This window comes from Sarcophilus harrisii, chromosome 5 (assembly GCF_902635505.1).
Source record: "Sarcophilus harrisii chromosome 5, mSarHar1.11, whole genome shotgun sequence".
Classification (NCBI taxonomy): Eukaryota; Metazoa; Chordata; class Mammalia; order Dasyuromorphia; family Dasyuridae; genus Sarcophilus; species Sarcophilus harrisii.
Genome location: NC_045430.1, coordinates 47,494,968 through 47,519,997, shown reverse-complemented (window position 1 = coordinate 47,519,997; position 25,030 = coordinate 47,494,968). Strand labels below are relative to the sequence as shown.

The 25,030-nt window shown below is 35.7% G+C and overlaps 1 protein-coding gene across 14 annotated transcripts in view; it reads right to left on the bottom strand.

Annotated features, from left to right (window-relative positions):
- Positions 1 to 15,626, bottom strand: part of PPFIA2 (PTPRF interacting protein alpha 2) — a 678,249-nt gene extending 662,623 nt beyond the window's left edge. For 5 of the 14 annotated variants that reach the window (XM_003770954.2, XM_003770955.2, XM_003770958.2 and 2 more), the window contains exons 1-2: positions 14,817 to 15,619; positions 773 to 1,023 (exon numbers count right to left, since the gene is read on the bottom strand). In XM_003770954.2, the coding sequence (XP_003771002.1) occupies positions 773 to 1,021 (249 nt within the window). In that variant the 5' untranslated portion in view covers positions 1,022 to 1,023; positions 14,817 to 15,619. Of the gene's footprint in view, positions 1 to 772; positions 1,024 to 4,999; positions 5,084 to 13,861; positions 14,166 to 14,816 lie in introns of those variants that run through there. The other 9 variants (XM_031938554.1, XM_031938561.1, XM_031938564.1 and 6 more) reach the window with 7 other exon arrangements.
- Positions 15,627 to 25,030: the final 9,404 nt, after the last annotated feature.

The following is a 25,030-nucleotide window of genomic DNA, read 5'->3' as shown; positions in this document are numbered from 1 at the left end:
ATTTAGGGAGAATAAAACTACTATCTCCCAAGGCAATACATTCCACTTGGGGACAGCTTTAATGTTAGGAAATTTTTTCCCTTTTATAATTAGTCTGCATAGTCTCTCTAGTTTTTGCTGTTAGTTTTGTCATCTAGGTGCAACTTAAATATGCCTGCTGCATGAAATCTGTTCAGATGCTTGATGATTGCTCTTATGTCTGCCTCTCTACCTCTCCTTTTCTCTGCTCCTTTCTCTCTCTCTCTCTCTCTTTCACTCACACACACACGCCATCACTACCACTACCTCAGCCACTTAATTCACCACATCATTCTTTTCTCCTTCCTATAGCTGTTCCAGTTGACTTCTTAAAATATAGTACCCAAAATGACCACAATGTCAATAGTTCTGGGTGCTATGAAGTTTCTCTCAATGCAACCTAAAATGACATCAATCTTGACTGGGAATAATACCATGCCACTAAATTATGAGACCAACACCTTTTTCCCATATTTTTATAACATGTTCCCAATCTTATACTCATATAGTTGATTTTTTTGTACCCTATATGGAATTTACCTCTTTAATTTATCTTAATGAACTACACAAATTTCCTCCTTGTTGTTTCTTTCCCAACCAATATCTGCACTCCTCCCTCCCTCCCCCAACCAAATCAAAGGGATTTAAATGAGTGGTAGAAATTTAAAAAATATATAACATGTATAACAGAGGTACTAACAAACCTTGTTTCATTTTCTACTGAGTGTGTTTTGAGCCTCTGACCGAAGCTTACCTGTGGAATGGCTGAATTAAGCTGGCGCTGGAGTGAGTCTCTATCATAGATGACATCCTGAAGTCTTTGCTGTGCAAGTGACAAACTTTCCTGTGTCTCTCGAAGGGTTTCTAAAAGTCGATCCCTTTCATCTAGCATATTCACCATCAGCTGCTCAAAATGAGAATCCGAGTCTGAGCCACTACTTTGGGACCCCCTTTGACTCATTGGGGTGTCCTCATTTATCGTGGGCATCACCTCACACATCATTGCTTGAAGAGAGGAAAGAAAAAAAGAAAGGTTAGTAAAGAGTATCGTTGTGATGCACGGGCTCTTTGACATGTATGATTCTGAACTTTTAAGGATTGGCTTTTCTTTCAGTTTTCATATTCAATGATTCCCTACCAAGATGCTCATTTTTATAAAGATCACAAAAGTGAATTTTCAGTATTGCTACTTCTAAGAACCAGTATGCACCATCTCCTCCAGTTCTGTCTCCTTATTAAACATGTGTATCTAACTACCTTTAAAAGTTTTTTTCAAATTTCACTGCTTCTGAAAAAAAAATTTCACACTGAATCCTCAGCATTCTGTACATAAGATTGGGAGCTAGTGAGGCTGATTCTAGGCCATTTGGTTTAACTCCCCCATTTTACATATCAAGTAGCTGAAGTTTATAAAATATAAAATAACTTGTTCAAGACCACAAAGGCATGAATAGACAGTTATCAGAAAAAGAATCCAAGCTATCAATAGTCATATGGAAAAATGCCTTAAATCACTACTTATTAGAGAAATGAAAATAAAATAATTCTAAGGTACCACCTCATACCTATTATATTAGCAAATGGGACGGAAAATGATGGATGTTGGAAGTGATATAGAAAAAAAATGAAATACCAATGCCCTGTTGGGGAATTGTGAACTGATCTAACCATTCAAGAGAGCAATTTGGAACTATGCCCAAAGAGTATAAAACTGACCCTCTGACCAAGCAATTCTAATTCTAGGTTTAAAACCCTAAGATATCAAAAAAGGCAAACAATATTATAGCAGCTTTTTTTTGTAGCGGCAAAGAATTGGAAGTTGAGGAGATATGCATCATTTGGCCAACAGCTGAACAAGTGTGATCCATGATTGTGATGGAACTTTTTTGTGCTATAAGACAGGATGAGCACAATGATTTCAGAAAAACCTGGGAAAATTTATATGAACTATAATACATATTGAGCAGAATCAGGATATTGTTTTCTGTATGAGCAATATTAAGTGATGATCAATTTGAATGACGCAGCTACCCTCAGCAATACAATGATCCAAGACACTTCCAAAGGATTCATGATGAAAAATACTATCTCATTCTAGAGAAAGATGTACTTACTGACAAACAAAAAGACTACACATGTCATAAGGAAAGCAACATTTGAATACAAGCTACACTGTGCCATATTGCCTTTAAGTAATTTAAAATAGTCCTCTCACAATCCTGATCATCCTCTCACAGACATAATATAGTTCTCTTGTCTATCCTAGGTATGAGGTTTAAAATTAAATATAGTACACAAGATATGGCTTGACAAGATCAGAATATCAGAATAGAGACTATCATCTCTCTCATTCTATACACTGTCATACAAAAAATTTATATAAAATTACACTTGCATAAAATGTAAAATTTAATCATTTTATATTGGTAATGTTATTTGTTTCTAATCTCAGTCATTTTACATTTATCTCTATTAATGTTGACTATTTCTTTTGATGGATTATTTCAACCTAACAAGATTATTATGGATGCAAATTCTGTCATTCTTTATGACACCCTGCTTCATGACATCTACTAATTTCTCACCCATGTTATATATTCGTTTTTCCAAGTCATTAAAAACAATTATTATTTAGCACAGTACCAACCCTCCAAGTTGAGCGACCCATTGATGCTAACCAGTTCCACAGAGAAGTCATCTACACATACTAAGGTTATAACATTTCATTGAACTACCTTCTCAAAAAATAAATTTGAATCCAATGAAATTAAATGGTTTTTTGTTTGTAATTGTTTAAATAATGTCATGTTTTTTTTAATAGCCTTTTATTTACAGGTTATATGCATGGATAACTTTACAGAGTTAACAATTGCCAAACCTCTTGTTCCAATTTTTCACCTCTTACCCCCCACCCCCTCCCCTAGATGGCAGGATGACCAGTAGATGTTAAATACATTAAAATATAAATTAGATACATAATAAGTATACATGACCAAAACATTATTTTGCTGTATAAAAAGAATCAGACTCTGAAATATTGTACAATTAGCTTGTTAAAGAAATCAAAAATGCAGGTGGGCATAAATATAGGGATTGGGAATTCAATGTAATGGTTTTTAGTTATCTCCCAAAGTTCTTTCTCTGGGCATAGTTGGTTCAGTTCATTACTGCTCCATTGGAAATGATTTGGTTGATCTCGTTGCTGAGGATGGCTAGGTCCATCAGAACTGGTCATCATACAGTATTGTTGTTGAAGTATATAATGATCTTGTGGTCCTGCTCATTTCACTCAGCATCAGTTCGTGTAAGTCTCTCCAGGCCTTTCTGAAATCATCCTGTTGGTCATTTCTTACAGAACAGTAATATTCCATAATATTCATATACCACAATTTCTTCAGCCATTCTCCAACTGATGGACATCCATTCAGTTTCCAGTTTCTAGCCACTACAAAAAGGACTGCCCATGTTGTTTTTTAGTAATTACTATCTTTGTAAGTGCTTATTCCCTTAATATATTGCTCTCTAAAACTATCAAAAATAAGGCTCACTTATCTACAGACTGCAGAATCTACCTAACTTCTGTTTTCAAATTAAGGCAAAATTTGGCTTCAGTTTAGTAGCTCAATCTTTTCAAAGATTTGTTTGGTGGTTGAGCAAGTGACTTTGCCAATTCTGGATCTGTAAACTTGAATTCACTGCAGTTAGTAAGATATGGACTGCCTCGATCAACAATCACTTATTTCAGAAATTACTTATATGCCTGTGCTAAACACCAAAGAAAAAAATAAAAGTTCCTATTCTCAATAAGTTCACATTCAAATAGGAGAGAAAACATACAATCAACTAAGGACAAAACATGAAATATATAGGATAAATTAGAAGAGGTGATAAGATAACCAAGTAAAACAATATAGAGGGAGAAGGAAAGTGACCCTAAAATAGACCTTAGGAAAACCTAGAGTTAGGGATTGAAATCTAACAAGGAGACTGAAGAGATGTCAAACAGATTGTAGAAGAAGCATGGGTATCATAAAAAGCTACAAAGAAAAGAAAGGGTGATCAAAAGAGACAAAAACTATATATATATCCCTGAAGGATGAGAACTGAGAAAATCCTCAGTTATCCTGAGTTTCCACTCCCTGCTACCCATTCTCATTCAGTCCCTCCCAATATGGAAATTGTTGTCCTTGGAAATTTAAACATCAGAAAAGCAGACACTGAATAACACAAATTCTTCTGTTTGAAAACATAGTCAAAAGTCTTCTCTTTTAAATAAAGTCTCCCAACCTAACATGTTAACAGATGTGCTTAAGGTTGTACAGATGGGAAATAAGTACAATGGGACCTGAAGTCAGCTCCTCTAAATCTAAGGTCTGCCATCTATACTTCATACTTTGACTTTTTACATTCTTTTTCTACCTATTCATCCTTTAAGTTAGGAACTTTTAAACTTTTCTCACCTTATTGTGACCCCTTATTGTCCAAAAAGTTTTTACACAATATATATGAAAATATATAAAATAGGTCCACAAATCAAACATTTACTGATAATAAATAGCAAAGAAATTTATTTTAAAATAATTCTTTGGTATACATATAATTTTACCATTTATTAAAGACAAAAGCAAATTTGCATACCAACAATGAGGTGCATGTACTTGTTTAATTTTACATAAAGAAATAAATCTTGGTGGAATACTTGATTCCTTTTACTGTTACCAAATTTTTCAAGACCCTTACATCCAGTTACTTCCATACAGTCATGATTCACAGTTTCAGAAGCTTTGCTTTAATATATTAAATTTGCTCCTTTTCATCATTAAACTTCTGGAAAGATTATTTTATACTCACTATCCCTAGTAACCAACCACTTCCTCATTCTTCACTTTAATTCAACAAAAGCATCTGTAAACCATTTCTCAAGATAAAGTACATATGAAAAGCATCATGGGATAATGGGTTGAAATTGAAAGCCACTAACCTCACTGTGAAGCTGACCCAAGGTTAAGTAAGTTCTATCTCTCAAATACACTGTGTGACCTTTGAAAATTGTCAAGTGCTCCAAGGAACCTAAACCATAAAAATAATAGAAAAGTTACTGATATTCATTGGTAGATAATAATTCTTTGAACAGTTCTCCCTACTCTAATGGAATAACATATCTGGACTAATCACCAATAAATACATACACATACATAAATACCTATATGCATATATTATATATATACATATATATATATATATATATGTATATATAGTTTTTGTTGTTTGTCCTTAGAGAACCAGTGATAACCTGAATATCTTGAGTCATCTGTTAATTGAATTTAAATGAGGCAGAGTTGCATAAAAGTCATCAGCTTCACTTTCTCTTCCAAAGTCACTGCAGTCCACTGCCAAGACACGCAGCAATAGCGAGGGATGCAGAGGATGACCTAACCATTTTTGATGTCTTACTAAGCTCTAAGCACCCCATAGCCATCTTCATCACAATACTATTGGGACAAATTATTCTCCCCTCAGGGAAGTCTTCACATTCTTGGGAGAGCCATCCCTATAACTCATCTACAGGTTTAAAGCCAACAGTTGCTTCAATCTAGTTTAGCCCAGTTACTGAGGCAGTTTCTCACATATTCTCACTTTAATTATACTGATACCATCCTGGAATAGAACCTCACCTGTCAAAAGTGATTGTGATTAACTCCTAAATATTCTCCTTAGTGCCATTCTCTACAATTCAAAAATACTTTTGACTATGTTTCCTCAATAACCTTTAGGCATTAATGCCCTGCTCAAAATAAAAACTCAATTCTGAATCCTTGTTGCTATAGAATAAAAATATAAACCATAAAGACTGGTAGCAAAAGTCTTCCACAATCTGGTTCCAAACTCCTTTTTGTTTTGTACAATACTATCCTTCAGTGTACTCTCTGTCCCAATCAAACTGAACAATTTTTTATTCTTAGAACTAATTATTTCCTCTTGAAAGACAAGAAGGAAAGAAGGCAGAAAGAAAGGGAAAGAAAGAGTAAAAGAGGAGAAAGAGAATAAGAATTTATTAAGCACCTACTCTTCACTTAAAGTTGAAAGTGAATGAAGGAGCAGCTGAGTGACACAGTGAAGAGTACCAGACCCCAGGATGACTCATTTTCATGAGTTCAAATTTGGCCAAAGACATTTGGTAGTTGTGTAATTCTAGGCAAATCATTTAACTCTGTCTCAGTTTCCTTATCAGTAAAATGAGGTGGAGATGGAATTGGCAAAACACAACAGTATCTTTGTCAAGAATACTCCAAATGGGTCATAAAGAGTAGGAAATTACTGAACAATGAGTGAATGAGACTGGGTTCCAATATAGAGAGAAAACAGTATCATAGTTGCTAATGGAGGAGAATATACCAAGAAAGTCAACTAACTGATGCCCAGTTTCATAGAAAGGATCAACAACAACAACAACAACAACAACAACAAACAAAGGAAAGAAAAGCATTTATTAAGCATCTATGATGTGCTAAGTTCTTTTCAATTGTTCTCTCATTTGATCCTTAAAACAACCTTGGGAGTTGCTATTGTTAGCCCTATTTTACATTTGAGGAAATTTAAGCAAACAGAAATTATATAACTTGTCCTGGATCACACAGCTAGTAAGGGTCTAAAGCTGGATTTGTACTCAGATCTTTTCTGACTCCAGGATTCTGACTCCAGTTTCTAATCACTTTGCCACCTGGATGATTCCAAATGTATCCTGCTTTATATTCACACAAGTCATTCTCCCATGCATGAAATAAAACTTCCACATCTCTACCTCTAGAAATCCTCCTCTTCCTTCATTGGCCAACCCTAGCTTATTTATGAAACCATTCCTAATTTTGTTTCTCTCATCACCCCCCCACACACACTTCTTGAGATAAGTATCCATATGTACACATGCACTTACACACACACACACACACACACACACACACATATGTTTTATATGGGAGCAGAAGAAGAGAGGAAATATTTCTTCTCCTCAATTTCTTATAACAATTTCCTACTTTCCTCTATCTCATAATCGTCTTACTTCCTGTTATAGTTATTCATAGGTTTTGTATTCTCACTAGATGGTATACTTTCTAAGCCCAGGAACGACTTTAATATTTTTTTTCTTTCAATACCTTAGCACTCAGCATAGTGCCCTACACAGAAGAAGAACTTGATTAGTATTTGTGGAATTGACATAGTCACTGAATAAATGTTATCAATGCACTTACACATAAACTCTATAAAAAACTAAGCTAGAGATATTTGTCTAAATTATTACATAGGAATTACAACTTAACAGCTTTTGGTTTCTTCCTGGTACACAGAAGCATGGGACTAGAGAGTTGAAATATCTTAAAAGATTAAGGATTCCAAATCTCCAACATCTAGACTTTTTACAGCCCAGAGAGGTGACCTTTCTTCCCAGGTTTACACAACTGGTTAGTGGCAGAGTTGGGACTAAACCCAAGGGCTCCTGGCTCCCTATCTAATATCATGAATTATATATCCATACAATCTAACTTCCCCAAATCTTCTAAAAAAAGCAATACCACAAATGGCAATGTCTTATTAACATAACATTTTCTCTAATAGTAATAAGCTAACAGATAGTTGAAGCCTTGAGTTAGTCCATATATCTATGTCTTCTTAATTTTATTTTCACAATTTTCTCTTGCCACAGCAGATACATTCCATTATTCTTTTCCTCATCACCTTTGCCCTGGACTCTTATTATATTTTCTGAACAATCTGCTACCTGTAACCCCTCTTCTCTCTTCTTATCAATCAGGATAGATTATTGAATAAGATCATGGATGCAAAGTTCTTTTTTTTTTTTTTTTTTAAATTTGGGTTCCAAATTTATTTATTTATTTATTTTATTATTATAGTAACTTTTTATTGATAGAATCCATGCCAGGGTAATTTTTTTACAACATTATCCCTTGCACTCACTTCTGTTCCTATTTTTCCCTTCCACCCTCCACTCCCTCCCCTAGATGGCAAGCAGTCCTATATATGTTGAATATGTCCTAGTATATCCCAGATACAATGTATGTGTGCAGATCCAAACAGTTCTCTTGTTGCACAGGGAGAATTGGATTCAGAAGGTAAAAATAACCCGGGAAGAAAAACAAAAATGCAAACAATTTACATTCATTTCCCAGTGTGTTTTCTTTGGGTGTAGCTGCTTCTGTCCATCATTGATCAATTGAAACTGAATTAGGTCTCTTTGTCAAAGAAATCCACTTCCATCAGATTACATCTTCATACAGTATCGTTGTTGACATATATAATGATCTCTTGGTTCTGCTCATTTCATTTAGCCTCAGTTCATGTAATTCTCTCCAAGCCTCTCTGTATTCATCCTGCTGGTCATTTCTTTTTTTTTTTTTTTTATTTAATAGCCTTTTATTTACATGATATATACATGGGGGATGCAAAGTTCTTTCACAAAACTTAAAGGACCATACATATTTGAGCTTCTATATAGACACTCTCCTCAAAAATCTTCAATGGATCCCTATTGTCTACAGAACAAAGCATTAAACTCCTTAATCTTGACATTCAAAAAATTTCAAAAACTGACTTTTCCTATAGTTGAGCTAAAATAGATGACTCATTATTTTCTTTTCTCACCATATTCTCTCTGATCTTTACAATATGCCTGTAATGAACTTCTTCCTTCACATCTTTTATCTGCTTAAATCCTTTTCATTTATCCCCAAATCAGAAGCCACCATTTTTCCAACTCCCCTTTATGCAATCCCTCCCCATATGAAAGGGCCCTCTTATCCAAAACACTTCTCCTAGTATAGATAAAACTTGTTGCTATCTTTTGTATTTATCCTAAATGCTTTTTATCATCTTTATAAGAGTATATCTCTTATCTCTCCCCACTCCTAAATTGTTAGAACACTGAGGGTAGGAATTTCCTTACCTATTCCAGCTTTTTCTTTAGTATAACATTTCACACTTAATGGATGTAATACATAATTATTGAAATCAGTTCTAAATCACAGAATCAAAAAACTTGATGCTTTAAATCAGGGTTTGTATTTCACTTACTTCCACATATCACAACCTCTCCACACGGGAAAAGACAAAGCTTTGTTGGGTTGCTGTACCTTCATCTCATTAAGAAAAAAATCATCACCCAGTGATCAAGCCTCCAGTCTTGGAAAGTCTATACTTAACCAACCCTACCTGATGATGGTAGTTTCTCAATCTATCACATAGTCCATTATCCAAAGCCTGTCCAGCTTGGTAATGGCTGGCACAGATACTCTCTTCTGACACAGCCTTTGAGAATACAAAATCATCTTTACACCATGTTGAAAAATGAGAATAGGACTTTATTTTTGACATAAGAAGAATAAATTTAAAGGCAAATTAACACAGTAGGGAAAATTCTCCCTGGTATGAAATTGGCTATGACTCAACCTTTTTTTACGTTGTTTCATGATTTCATGGGATCAAAAATTTTTAGTTTAAAGGGACTTTGTTGTTCAGTCATTTGTTCAGTCATGTTTGACTCTTCATGACCCCATTTGGAGTTTTCTTGGCAAAGATACTGGAGTGGTTTGCCATTTCCTTCTCCTGCCAAAGGGACTTTAGAGATCACCTAATCTAATCCTTTCATTTTGTAGATGAGGAAAATGAGGTTCAGAGTCATTAAGTGATTTGTCCAATGTCATATTTATGGAAAGGAAAAATCAAGATTTGAACCCTGGATCACTAACTAAATGTCATGCTTTTTCCATTCTGCTTTAGGGGAAAATCCAACAGTCAGAAAGAATTGGAACACATATATTTAAAAAGGTCCCAGAAGTTTTTAGAATTTTTCACCAAATCTTTAATATTCTGTAATGTCTCATTTGTTGTAATGCAATTTTTCTTTTTCTTTCAGTGTCAACTAGTATAAATATCTAGAAATTCATACTTAGGGAAAACCTGGTCTTCTCTGACTTAAAACTATGACAATTCATCCTTCTATCTAAACAATCTTTCTTAGGTGCCAGTCTTTTCAGGTCATCTTTTTGAATTAGAAAGAGGTCAGACTCCAAAGATCTAACACTATTTAGTTATTTTATCATAACAATGATCAGTTGTAAAAACTGTGTTATTGGTGAAAGAAAATGAATTGTCAGTGACTGCATTGGAAAAAATGAAAAAAGGATGTTAGATTTGAAGTTAGATGACCCAGGTTGAAAATCTTGGCTCTGCAACTCATTTACCTGCATCACCCTGCACAAGTTTTTATAATTTTCAGGGCCTCAGTTTTCTCAAATGAATTAAACTTGGTATCTTGAAAGGTCCTTCCCAATCTGATCTTAATTCTGCGCTTGTTCTCTAAGACAAATACAGATCATTTGTGGAAAACATATATTCTTATATTTTGAACCATTTCAAAATGGCCATTACGGTTCATGGTAAAAGCATGTCCTAAAAGCTTTTGTGCAGTTTTAAGCTACTAAAGTTTAGAAGCCATTATAATATTAGTAGTTTTAAACTGCACAAAACTTTTGGAACACCTTAGATGAATAGACAGAGTAGCAGAGACAAATATTAGTTATTTACTATCATAGAAGGAGAGACATAAAGCATACTCTTCATAATTTTAAAGAAGTCAGAATTTTCAAACACAGAGAAAAATAGCATATTTTTGTTTTGTTTTGTTTGGGGAGGTTAAGTATCAACATAAAGAGAAAATTTTTTTTAAAAAAAGTATTATCTGCAATAAGATCTCATATTCACACATAGAATTAATAATTACAAAATACTCCTCACTGAAATCCTGCAGTGGTATAAATACTGTATCATTATTACACAGATGAGGAAGCTGAGGCTTTGAAGTACTTTTTCCAGAATTAATAACACAGTTAGCAAGTTTCAGAAAAACCTTATTAATGGTGTCTTATGACTTAAAGACAATTCTTCATGCTTGTTATAAATGTTTGGTGAAAATTATTTTTGGATGCAATCTTTATTATTTTCCATATTTTAAAGGATAATGATTACCCATATATAAATTTAGATGATCACATTTTATGCATTAAATTACTAGCTTAGGAAACTCTTTCCAGAAATGTTGACCATGATATTCTGTACCTTAGGAGCTAGTTTTAGAATTTTTTTGAGATTCATAGGTATGCTAAAATAAGTGAATTGGCCATATATGTGCATATACAACGCCAGAATTTGAACTCAAATCTCGACTTGAGGTTAGAGCTTTTAATAGCATAATATGCTGCTTTTAGCAAAATTCTAACAAAGAGCACTTTATTCTTCAACAATGTGACAACTCCTAATGGGCAAAAAGGCAGCATTCTAAATTATTTTCATCTTTACCTACCATTAGAAACTAGCTGGGGAAAGAAGAAAAAATGGAATAAGTGCCTTTAAAATTTGCCTTATAAAATTGCTAAGGAATAGAAATACATGGGATGTTCTGACAGTTCAATATTCAAAAACTATTAGCACACATGCCATGCATGAAATTAATATACTGAACAGCTGTGCCAGTCTCAAAAATAATTCTAGGAACCCCATATTGTTTTCTGTCTAGTACTTAAAAGTAAAAAAAGAAAAAAAAACTTAGGCCACAGAAAATTATGCTTTGACAGTAACTATTGGGGGTGAGGACACTTGAATTGCTTAATAAAGTTGCTAGTAGGTTAGAAGATTGGAGAAATATGAAATTTTATTATTAAATTACCCATCATTACTTGCTTGAAAAAAATCTAATTATTAAACTTAATTATTTCTCCAATTATTTTAACTAAAATTAATCCAAAGAAAACCAAACAGTGTAACAAAACTGCAGATAATTCTTTTATATTGAAATTTAACAAGAGGTCAAACTGAGGTAATTTCCACACAAAAAACGATCAACAATAAAGTGAATCAGAATCAGTCTTGATCTACACAAGATACTTCAAGACTTTTTTAAAAATGCTGGTTCAGTGTATCATAGCTTCTCTATAACTAAACAACTTTTAGACCTACCAACATGCCCTGGACTGTCTCAGTCAAAAATATTTTCTCATGAGCAACGTAGCCTAACCCCCATTACAAAAAGTGAGCACATTTTCTTCCTGACTGATTTTGTCTCAGGAATGAAACATTAGTTCCTCTAATGTGCCAGATCTTCTACTCAGAAATCCCAATATCCTACCATTACTGGTTACTTGGGAGATACAATGAATAAACAGTATATTTGCTTCCTTAAACTTTCAGGATGCCTAAAAGATTGTAAAGAATTCTACCTGAAACTGAAAAATAATAAAAACAGTGTGCTATCAGAATAGATCATTCTCAAATACTTAAGATAAATGTGCCAGTTTTTTTTTAATGCAAGAAATAGCCACTAGAAAAAGAGGAAGGAATGAAAAAGGAAAAAAGACCATACTACCAAGAAAAATTAAAAAAGAATACTTCCACATATAAGCTCCATTTGGCATATTAGCACTCTGATTCTTTCTAATGAATGTCATCATTTCAAACTCCACTTGCAATATTCCCTGAACACATTCCTGTTTTTTATAGGCAGTTTATCAATTAAGATAGATTGAACAATTTAAAGATCTAATTGCAGAATAGATGATAGATGCAGGAATTTGCAAGGCTTATCAGGATCTACATCCCTCTTCATCATATTATCTATGGTTTTTTAATGCATTTATTAATATTTGACAACATTCAAGTTTACTTTTGGACAGCAGAGAAAGGCATATTTAAAATCTGCCATATACATTTATATATGTATATATATATATTATATATATATATATATATATATATATATATATATATATATATATAAAATCTACTTGGTACTGCTTTCACTAGATAACTCTTCCATCAAATTTGGGAGTTAAAAGTATCATTTATGGGGGCAGAGTGGGCTGGTAAGGAAGAAAATAAATGTAGGTACTTTAGGTTGGTGACTGGTGTTTGAATTGGCCTTGGAAAATTTCAGTTTCTCAAAAACCAGGAAAATGTTCCTCTGCTCATAACCTTGACTGCCTTTCAAATCCCTCTGGTCTCCAAATAAAAGTTTTGGATGCCAGCTGGACTCCTAAACTCCAGGACTTTTAGGATGGAAAGCAATTGTTTTCTGTTAATCTCAAAGAGTCCAAGGAGGACCTATTGAGATGTGAAAGACTATAAAGACTAAATTCCTTGATGGATGTCATTGAATCTTTGTACCCCAATAGCTCATCAGAATTTTAAACTCATGAAAGGCAACGAGGTAGTTATTGATAAGGAAGAGTTTCTCCTGCAATGGTTTATTCTTTAGAATCCCATGGGCTCCACCTCAGTTAACCTACTGGGAGTGAGTAATTCAGCAAAAGAGAATCTTTGCCATTGTCTGAGTGGCTTTGCATGCATATTCCCCCTCCTACTTAACTCTTTGACGTCTTCGGGAAAGAAGATTGTCATTTCCAAGAGAAGCATTTCCACTTTCTTCACTCTAGTGATTTGCATATGTCCTAATACTCACTGGACCAGCCTTCTTCCTTCTCCAACTCCCCTGGACATCAAATCCAGCGGCCACACCCCCCCTCCCACCTAGAAGTTGTCTTCAGGATCCCCATACTAAAATTCACCACCCAGCATCAATCAGGAGCTAAGGAAGAGGGTCCTGGGTAAAGTAAGAGAAGTAGGGAAAGCAAAAAAGAAAAAGGGAAGAAGATAAGGAGGGTTAGAGTCCCCAGCCAAGATGAATCCTGGATTACATACATCTTCCCTGGGGTTGGGGTGGGGCCAGGGGGTGGAAGAAGAAGGAAGAGCTTGTGAAGCTAGCAGGAAGATTTGGTACCTAATGCCTGTGTTTTGGCGTCTGCTCCTTCAACTGATCAATGACAACCGCAGTCTCCACCGGCTTGATGGGGGGTTGGGGAAGGGGGTGTTGGCTCACGCCGGGAGCTCCTGGACCGTTTCCCTAGCAAGGGTAGGAGGAACGTGGCTCAGAGAAAGCCCTGGCCCCAGCGCTTTGCCGGTAAGTGTCTGGGCTTGGAGGCAGCAGCAGTAGCATCCCGGCATCTTTCAGTGCCTCCTCCGTCAGCAGCCAAAAGGAGAAGCGTCCATCGGAAAAATGGCATATTACAAATTTTGCTTTGGGAAGCAGAGCTCGGCTCAGACCATTGTCAAAAGGAGGATGGGGGGGAGGCGGTTCTTAAAGCCCCAGCGGTCCCTTTCCAGAAGCAACCGCCTCCACACCAATCCACACTTACAGCTGGAAGAAGAGGCAAGGGAGAGAGGAAGAGGGGGAAGAGGAAGCATTCTGACTTTCCAAAACTTAATCAAATGAACTAGATATCTCAACTACCTCTCCTTTCCTTCCCCGCCCTCTCCCCCAAGTCTGGGTCACTAGAGGTGAATAAACTCACTTATGTCTTAAAATGTGGGCACTAAAAAAAGCATAAAATGGGGAGGGGGGGAGGAAGAGCGCCCCACCTGGTCCAGAGCATCCACCTTCTCTATAAAGGAGTTGTTACTGAGCATTCATTAGCTCCAAAGCAACAGTAAGACGGAACCCCACGGTAGGTGAGAAAAGCTAGGCAAGAATTCCAACCCTCTCCCCCACCCCCAACCCTGGACAGGTTTGTTCCATGTTCTGTCTTAATGCACTTAAAAGATGCGCTCCTCGTTCAAAAGGGCAGGTAATACACGCCCCCCCCCCTCCCCTCCACACACCCACTTATCCTCCTCAAGCCTCGTGGGGAGGCTTATGAGTCCCAACCACTCTAAGAAGTTGGCCCGACCCAACCAACCTGCTGCCTGCGCGCGTTGTACTGAAACTGGGATCCGTGGGGCTGCTAAGGCATCGGCTTTTCCCCTTGCTCGTTCTTGGTGCGCCTCCCCGTTCTCTCTGGCGGGCAGGGGCTTCCCCTGGAAGCTGCTGCAGTGGTTTCCACCGGCCCTTAAATAAATTCTGAAGTAATCACGTCTTTGCTCTCCCCCTCACGCACACGCGCTCTCTCGCAGATCCACACACATACACTCTGCTCCCCAGATGCAGCGCAAGTGCAGTTGCTGGTGCGGCTGCCGCTGCTAGGGGCCGGGTCCGCAGCTCCCACGGGCTCACGCCGCCTTCTCTCGCCTGCCAGTGGCCCCCAAAGGCGCAGAGAGAAGTCCCATAGAGAAAAAAACCGGAAAGGCAGGCTAATGCTCTTCTGGCCTCGCCCCGCACCCACCTCGCTGGAAACAGGCTGTGCCCGGCACAATGGTGTCTCCGGGAGGAAGATGCGCGCTGCTCAAGCGAGGACCGCCGAGTCGGTTCCACCTCCAGTCTCTCTCAAGCCGTGGCAGGCTTGCAGTTTACCATACCGCCGCTCCTTGAAGGAGGAGCTTTCCTTCTCATGGTGCTAGAAACGGAAAGAGCTGGGGTTAACAGTAGTCTGGGTGTGGCAGCAGGGAACAGCTCCAATCCTCTTCATTCATTGCTTGGGCGATGCTAATGTACCCGGAGGAAAGCGTGACAGCAGTATCTGCACTCCAAGCAGAGGACTTCTAGCACCGGCACTGACAGTCCTGCCTCGTTTTCCCATCCCCCAGTCATCCCTCTCCCCATTTCCCAGACGAGCGCACTAGCCTGTCTTCCTCCTTCCTACACTCGTCCATACACACACACATTCCAAGAAGGGAGGGAGCAAAGAAGATGGTAAGCGGAGAATGTCTGAATTGGAACCTGCCCTACTTAGAGACCAAGTTCGGTCAAAGTCCTAATCCATTCTCCTCCTGTTGGTGATTAGGGAAAAAGAGAGGACACTGAGAGGACCGTGTTCAACGACGTGGTACGATTTTTTTTTTTAATAAAATAAAATAAAACACGAACTCTAGTCAGGAAAAGCTGTTCAAATCCCATTTCTGCCACTTACTAGGTTTGTGACCTTGAACAAGTGACAACTTCCAAGGGACACCATTTCTTAAGACACAAGGAGAAAAATGCAAAGGACATAAAAATGTAATGCCTTTAGACTTATCTTGTGTTTCTAAAGATGCACCTCTTTTAGAGGGCTAGTGCATGTACTTTGGAAAATACAAGGACAGGTTTTACTGATAAAACAGGTTAGGAGAGTCTGAAGAACTATAGCAACAGACATATTTTAAGAAAACTATACTCTTTTTTTCAGGATTAAGGGAGCAACAAAATGAAAGATTGAACCTTTCAAATCTCTCCAAAACAGAAATTATCATCAAAGATAAAGCAACTTCATCTATATCCATCATCTAGGACACCCAGGAGCCAAAAGAAAGTTTAAAACACACACACGAACTGACCCTCACTGAAACTGAGTTCAGTTATCACTGTTCTTCCACCTCCCATGCTACTGCGCAAGGGAAGCTATGCTAACACATTGAAGAAAGGACAGAAGTTTACATGAATACACCTGTACCTGAGTCCCCCTCCTCTTTCCAGTATCATGGATATCTCAGCTCTAGGCTTTAGAAGTTTGCTCAGTACTAAACAGCCTAGTTGACCACAACTCTGCAGAAACAAAAGTCTGTAGAAATGGCAACCTAGAAACACTCACAAAGCAAAGCTTTGACCTACTCGTGGGGGAATGAGGTGGGATGGGGACAGGTTCTGGAAAGCCAAGAGAACTAAAAAAAAAGAAAATAGAACAAATCACTAAGGATAGGAACATGAATTGCCCAGAATGGAAGTAGTCTGGGATGCTTAGAGGTAGAACATCTAAAGATACCATAATCAGAGGGGAGAGAGTCGGGAAGTGAATAATAAGGAATATAAGGAATAAGGGTAAGGATGGAGAGAGAGAGAGACTGAAAGTACCAAACCAAATATTTTTGAAAGAAGAAAACTCAAAGACCTTGAACACACACACACACACAAATCAATACAAAAAACCAATAGTAGAAGAAAACTATAATCTTCCTGAAGGAATACTTCTGTTTTGGCTTAATTACAAACAAGTATAGGGGATGTACCTGTGGACTAATTAAGTTCAAATATTCCCAGATGAAAAAAAATCCTATAACCAATGCAGGTTGGCATTTTGTAAATTATATTCTTAGAGAATTGACCAGATCATTGCAATCAATTTGACCAGAATCATATTGCCAGTTGTGTTCCAAAAGTGAAACTTGAATCCAGCTATGTCTTTTCTGGCTTTGAGACTGGCTCTCTCTTTCTACCATGATATCCATGTCACTTCTCATCATTTCATATAGCAAACAAAAATTCATGTGATCTCATCAATTTAGGACCAACTCCAATGATTCAGATGTCAACTCACTCATTCCTGCCCTTCTTGTGTGATTCTTGTCCATAATATTGATTTCTAAAAACATACATTCAAAGCTGGAAGAACCCTGACTCATCATATTGTCCAATCATCTTTTTTGATGATGATGAACAAATAAGCCCCAGAGTGGTTATATGGTACTCTGATATTCCCAGTTTGAAATAAAAACTTGCTTCTTTGGCATTTAAATATTTTTACAATTTGGATCCAACTTGCCTTTCTAGACTTACACATTTGTCCTATAAAGGTATTTTATGGTTTTCTTGCAAGGTCTTACTATATGAATTCTCCTCCTTTCCATTGAACTATACTTTGCCAAATTGATGTCAATTGCGTTGATAGAGCAAGTTTCCAAGTAGGGAATTCTCAATTCCAGTGAAATCACAGGTCTAGCCAAATATTAATATATATGGGTATTTATTTATGTATATACTATCCCCTACTATAACATGTAAGCTCCCCGAGGACAGGATTTGTGTCATTTTATAAATGCTTTAGAGTAATCAGTTGGTCTGGGGAGAGAATAGAGCTCCAGCTGAAGAAACCTATTCTTAGACTTTACCATTTAGTCCCAGTGTAAGATCAGCTGAGGCCAAATAACTCAGAAAGGCATGAAAACAGAATACATAATTTCTGAAAACTAATCAAACTCCGGTTTCTCCTATCTGCGAAGGGTTCTTTTTTTTAAACTATAATTTCTCCACTAGACCTTCAGCATGATTATTCTGTCTTGCCTCATGGTGACTAATCTCTTTGTCTATTGCTATATTTCAGAAAAGCTCAATGGGTTATGAAAAAGTATTTTTTTTATTTGAAAGCAAGGACAATTGTGTTTGTCAAGAAGCTTACTCAATGCCTGAACATAGTTAAGGAGCTACCCAGCTTGTCTCCAACTCACCATTGAAAATGGCTGATTAAGGCAATGTGTCATCAAAATAGGGGTGTTTTAGGAAATAGCAAGCATTCCCTCAGTAAGTTCAAAGATAGTCTTGCTACAATGAAGAAAGATCAGCAGTGAACTGACTTATGAACTGCTTTTTTTTTCCTTCTATAACTGGATTTCAGGCTGAGACTTTACCCCATATGAAAATGTTTCTCAGGAAAAGATGCAGATCAATTCAGAGTACCATTAGTTTTGGAAGTGGAAGAGACCTTTGAGATCATTTAATGCAACCATTCATTCTACAGACAAGGAAACCCAGATTTTGGAAAGTTAAATGATTTCTTTAAGGACACATAGATATTATTAGCTGAACCTGGATGACAGAATTGACTCCCTTTCTCCTCCCCCCCCAAAAAAAATGAAATTAGCATTAACTAGGTATGAGCAGGATCACTGCATGCTATATTATAGCTATGACCTAGTAGTCCTAAAGAAGAATTGGAATTTATAAGCCATCTAGTTCAAGAATTAAGAAATTAAGAGAAATTAAGAAATTAAGGCTGGAGTAGAGGGGTTAGTTTCTTGCCCAAGATCATTCAGTTAGTGTCAGAGGGAAACATTTCAACTCTGATCATCTGGCTATTGGATCAGCCAGTGTCCTTCATACCATACTAAGGAGCTTTCACAATTAATGTTAGAAAGAGGATTTGAACCCAGATCTTTGAACTTCTAAAGCAAGAGTTTGTGGTGGTGGTGGGTGGGTGGATGGATGGGGGTTTGTGAGTCTATCTATCCATCTATTTATTTATCTGTCTATTTATTTATGGAATAAAACAAACACATAACAGTATAATAAAAATAATTGCATGTAAAATGGCTTAAAAAGCCATGGGTTCCAAATTAATAATCCCCACTTAAACATAGCCCCTCAACACCTATGCCCTGATACTTCTTCTAGATTACTATTACCAAAAATTCTTGCAATGACATTTTTCCCTATTAGGATTTTCCTTTACAATTATTGTTAACTTTGGTTTGAAGACTCATACCATTGTCTATATATTTACAAAATATTTATATGATATAAATATCAAACAAATAAAATTGTTCTGTGGCCCCAAACTTGCTGGTAAATATTTTATTAACTCATGTATGGTTACATAGATTTATAGCTAGAAGTATAATTCTCTCAGTCAATAGATGATGACAGGAAAGCCCAGACTTTATTTAAATGATTTTTTCAACATCATACAGGTAATAAGACGGAAAGACAGTATTTGTCATCAGGTGCTCAAATATCTAATCCTGATCCTTTTCTTCTATATCACATTACTACTACATATATAATGATGAGATCCAAGATATGCAGAGTGCTTTAGTATTTCTAATCCTTTTATGGTTCATAAATAAATATTAGATTTAAGTTATGAATACTTAATCTTTAGAACTCCTAAAATAAACTCTAACATTTATTTATCAAAAGCAATAGTTATATATTTCATATGTTCCATGTGTTGCTATGTAAGTTCATAGTGCTAATGGTTTATTCTCTTCTCACCTATCTAAACAGAATAAATTCTGCTTAGGAAAACTATACCAAACTTATTACAGCTGATTTTTGCTGTCTGTACTTTTTCTTCTCCTACTTTCACAGATGAGCAAATGTTTCTGCATCATTTCTCACAAGATAAATGGTTGTGGAAAAGACTACATTAATCAATCCTTATCTATGTATTTATACTCCATTAGTATAGTATCTAGCTGTATGAAAGATATTCACAAAGGTTTCAGTTCAAACCTAAAAAGATTCTGGCTTGAATAGGTAGATTTTAGTTTTAAAAAGACATCAATATATACATGAAAGGATTTTTTTTTTAATTTTGTTTCTAACTTCTAAGTATATTGCACTAAATGCATTACTAGAAAAATTGAAGACAGAGTTGTTATTTGAAAATACCTTTCTTATCCCATGAGTGTCAAGAGGAGAATCTTTTGGATATCCCCTTAAATCAAGAATTCTTAGCTTAAGGGACCCCAGAAATACCTATAGATAGATTACAGGTCTATGAATCCTACTAGAAAAAAAATTAGTTCTTGATTTTCACTAACCTTTAACTGAAATTTAGCATTTCCTTCAATATGAATATAAGCAACAAAAGTTTTTCTAACTGTTCATAGACTGCACTACACATACCAAAATGGGGTCCATGACACACACCAAAAAAGGACCAGAGAATCCCTGGGTTAAAAGATTTGTTCTTTTGTAAGGCTACAGTTTCATTTTTATAAAGTAATTGATCATTCATCTATTGTAGTCTAATCAATTTTTGAAGTGGATGAATTCTTAGAGACCATTTAGTCAATGCCTTGATTTTGTAGATGCTAAAAATGAAGTCCAAAGAAATTGCATGATTTGCACCAAATATACATAACATGTTAGTTTCAGAACCAGAAAATTACAATTCAAATTCAATTTTATATATTAATACCAACTCTGTTCAAAATGATATGGATAAAAGAAAGAAAAGATAAAAGCATCAAGCCTCAAATATGGAGACTGGATAATAAATAAGTAAATGTAAAGTAATTTGAAAATTGAAGACAATCTGTATGGATAAATAGAGACATACAATGGGATGCCAAATTCAGAAATACCTAGTAATCCAGTTTCACTGGATTATAGAATATGAAGGGATAGAAATATGAAATGTCTGACATTTTCAATGCCAGACTGAAGGGTGTTATTAGAGTTTTTTGAACAATAAAGAGAGTGATATGGTCATACTTGATTATTGAGAAAATTATTTTGGTATCCTTGTTGAGGATCTAATGAAGAAAGCAAAGACTGGAAGCAACAGTAGTTAGGAAGCTATTATACTATCCAGGTGAAAGATGCTGAGAACATGAGCAAAGATGGTGACTGAAAGTAGAGAGAAGGAGAGAGCTGTAAAAAATGTACAGGTAACATAAATGAGATTGGACAGCTGACTAAATGAAAATGAGAAGTGGAATTGAAGAAGAATAAAGAGTTGAGGATTAACTCAAAGCTTTTGAAACTGGGTCACTGGATATGGTAGAACCCTCAATAAAAATAGGGAAAATTCATATAGGGCCAGGTTCATAAGGGGAGACAATGAGTTTTTGACACAAGAAATTAAAGATACATGTCACAAAGAGGAAATGTCTCACAGACAATTGGTGATGTATAATTCTATAGAGATGGTCAAAAATATATGATCTGATTTGTTTACCAAAAATTATTTGGGGGAATAGTCCCATACAAGATCCTTAGAGGCAACTATACTTTCCCTATATTCTCCTAAGGGAAAGGAGAGAGACTGGGATCCAGCAAAGGAATCTGGGAAGAAGCAATTGAAAAAATAGGAAGAAAATCAAAAAAGAATAATGCAATGAAATCCAAGAAAGGAGAGTTTCTAGGAAATGTTTTATTGAGTGGGATGGAGAATTATCCAAAATGTTAAAAAAAAAACTACATCAAGGAAAATGAGAACTGAGAAAACCCCTTTGGATTTAGCAGAAAAAAAAAAAACAAATCTTTTGACATTGGGCTTATTTCCACCACCTCTTACTCTTCCCAGTTCTCTACATTACTTGTCATAGTAACTTCATGTTATTTTATATGTCAGCCCACTTATAACAATAGCGATCAAAAAATTTTGAGACATCAGTACTATAGATATGAATGACTTTTGTGATTATAAATTTCTTGAAATATTCAATGTACAAAAAATTTAATGTGGGAATCATTTACACACACACACACACACACACACACACACAACCCTTTATTTTTTTCTGGGGAGTCTGACATTTTCAGTTCAATAAGCACTTATTGAGCAACTCTGGTATACTTCAAATATTCCCATTCAACCTCCCCACAAATTTTACATCTTCCTGCTTCTCCAAAATATTACTCCAATGAGATGAATCAGGACAGTTTCAATGATCTTGTGATGAAGAGAGTCATCTACACTCAGAGAAAGGACTGTGGGAACTGAGTGTGGATCACAATTTAGGATTTTCACTCTTTTTATTGTTGTTTGCTTGCATTTTATTTTTTCTCATTTTTTCCCTTTTTGATCTGATTTTTCTTGTGCAAGACAATTATATAAATATGTATTCATATATTGTAATTAATGCATATTTTACCATGTTTAACATATATTGAATTACTTGTCATCTAGGGGAGGCAGTGAAGGAAAAGGGAGGAAACTGAAACACAAGTTTTGTGAGGGTCGATGCTGAAAAATTAGCCATGCTTATGTTTTGAAAAAAAAAGGCTTTAATAAAAAATTACCCAAAAATCCTCCCTGTTTTGTCTTTACAACTGAACCCCAACCTTACTCCTGTCACTCAATAGTCATTATATATTTCTTATGTAGATGAGAAGTAGCTTGGAAAAGTGAATAGAGAGCTGGCCCTGGAACAAGGAAGAAATAGGCTCAAGTGTCTTATAACTGACACACTTACTTATCTATGTGGCTGTGGCTCTGGTTAAGTCTCTTAAACACTCCATATTCTTCCCCAGAAATTCTCTAGGATGGTAGTTACCTGCAGTATACTTCCTATAACAAGAAAATCACATGTAATATGTTTTTAAAATTTTAAAAAGAAAGAAAATTATAGTTGTGTAATGTGGAAATATAAGCCAAAAAAAAACTTGCAATTTTCTTGTGTGATTTATGGATATCAAATTCATTAATTCATAGTCACAGTGCTGTATCTCTGCACAGCCCAGGTTCGTTATGTGTCTATACATTTGTGGTTTGCACTCTTTTCTGTGTTTTTTATAAAAAAGTACATCTCTTTCCATTATATTTTAATCAATATGAAGAGGGATTGTGCTAAATACTATAGTCATTTTTCACCAAGCAATGAGTTATAGAATTAATTACTGTACACTAACTATATAGTTTTCAAAACTGTATGCCATTTTGAGCTTTAAAGAAGAATGTTACTTGAAAAAAAGTAAAACAGCCATATTGTTGTGAAGATGGAAAGAATAAAACACAGTAATTGAGATAGTGAGATTTGGAGAGGAAAGATTTAAAAATGAGAGACATTATGACTTGAAGTTGAAAAATCTGGATTGCATCTTAGTCTAGTTAGTCACTGTGTGATATTGTTCAAGTCAAATTCCCCATGGGTAGATGAGATTATTTAAAAGGTCTACTCCAGCTTTAAAATTCATACTTCAATGACAGAGGTTTGGTACCTGGATAAGAAGAAGGATATCCCTGACAAATACAGAAACAGGAAAGATTGGATTTTGTGAAGTTGGGTATAATTTCTGTCATGTTGAGTTAAGAATGTATCCAGGATACCACCATTAATATCATTATATAATTATTAGTTATGTCTGTTATATAAATGAATCTGATGTAAACTCTGTTTGCCTCAGTTTCCTCATTTATAAAATGAACAGGGAAAGAGAATGGCAAACTACTCCAGTATCTCTGCCAAGAAAATCCCAAATTGGGTCATAAAGAGTCAGACACAACTGAAATGATTGAACAACAACAACTATATTTACACCTTGACAAGCCTTATAAAAAAGGGTAGCAGCTTAAGAGGAGCAGAAAGAACCCCAATTTTATAGTCTGACGATTTGGATTAGAATCTTGGCTCTGCTATTTCACTGGCTACATGATTTCAGGGATTTGCTTCTTTGGTCTATGCTTTAGTTCCCCCCTATGTAAAATGAAAATATTTGATGTAGATGATCTGCAAAGTCTCTTCTGGTTCTAAGTAACACTAATGATTTGCCAGATACTTTTGCACTGTGGAAACAAAACAAAAGAAAACAAAACAGATACATTTACAATTCATTTGTAACATAAAATTTCCGTTCTGGCCTTTAGAGTATGCAGCTGGAATTATTAACTTGTAGCCACTTAGCTGCCCCAATTGTTTTTCTTCTTAACCATAATAGTCTCCCCCCAACTTTGCATTTACTGCACTTCAGTATTTGTTATATGTGGAGCTTATAAACACTGAGAAAATGGATTTAAAAACATAAAATTTCCATTTAAAAATATAAAATTTCCAGGAAAGCAATTAGTAATAATTGTTTCAAAAATAAAGCATTGTGCTTCAAATAGAGTTTTGTGAAGACTAAGAAAGACTACAGGCTTTAGGGATTGGTCAGCATTGGACAAAAGAAGGGTGGAGACAAAGGGGAACAGAACAGGGAAGAAGACAGGATGGACTTTGGCTTATAAATATACAAAGCATAAGAAAATGGAATACTAGAATGAAAAAATACATTCCTGGCCTAAAGCAACATATAAGAACTCTCCATAATGGGAAAAATAAATCGCTTTAATTTTGCCTTCAATGTCAATCATTTTGACCTTTGAAAGAGAAGAATTTCCAATAAAGATTTTTTAAAATTTCTTACTTTCAATGTACTGTGATTTAAATGTGATTGCCACTCAGCAGAGAAAAGTAGGACTGATATGAAATGAAAATTCATTAGAGCACAGATGATTCTGAAGTAGTATCTTTCCCCTAATAATCTTTCACACTTCCTTGGATTGACTTTCTTTATGTAAGCTGCAACCATGGAATCAGCCACAACCACCAATTGAATATTTTGGATTTTATCATTGCAACATTAAACATAGTCTATATTGTGATCTGATTTGATCATGTGAACCTTCAGTACATTGATAGATCTGCGATCTCCTTGATGAGGGCTGTTTATCTGAAGTGTAGATCTCAACTTATTCATGCCTTGTCATTCTGGGCAATTCTTGTTCAAATATTCTCATCAGCAGTCTACAAGGAGTTTAATATACTTGCCAGGGGTCTT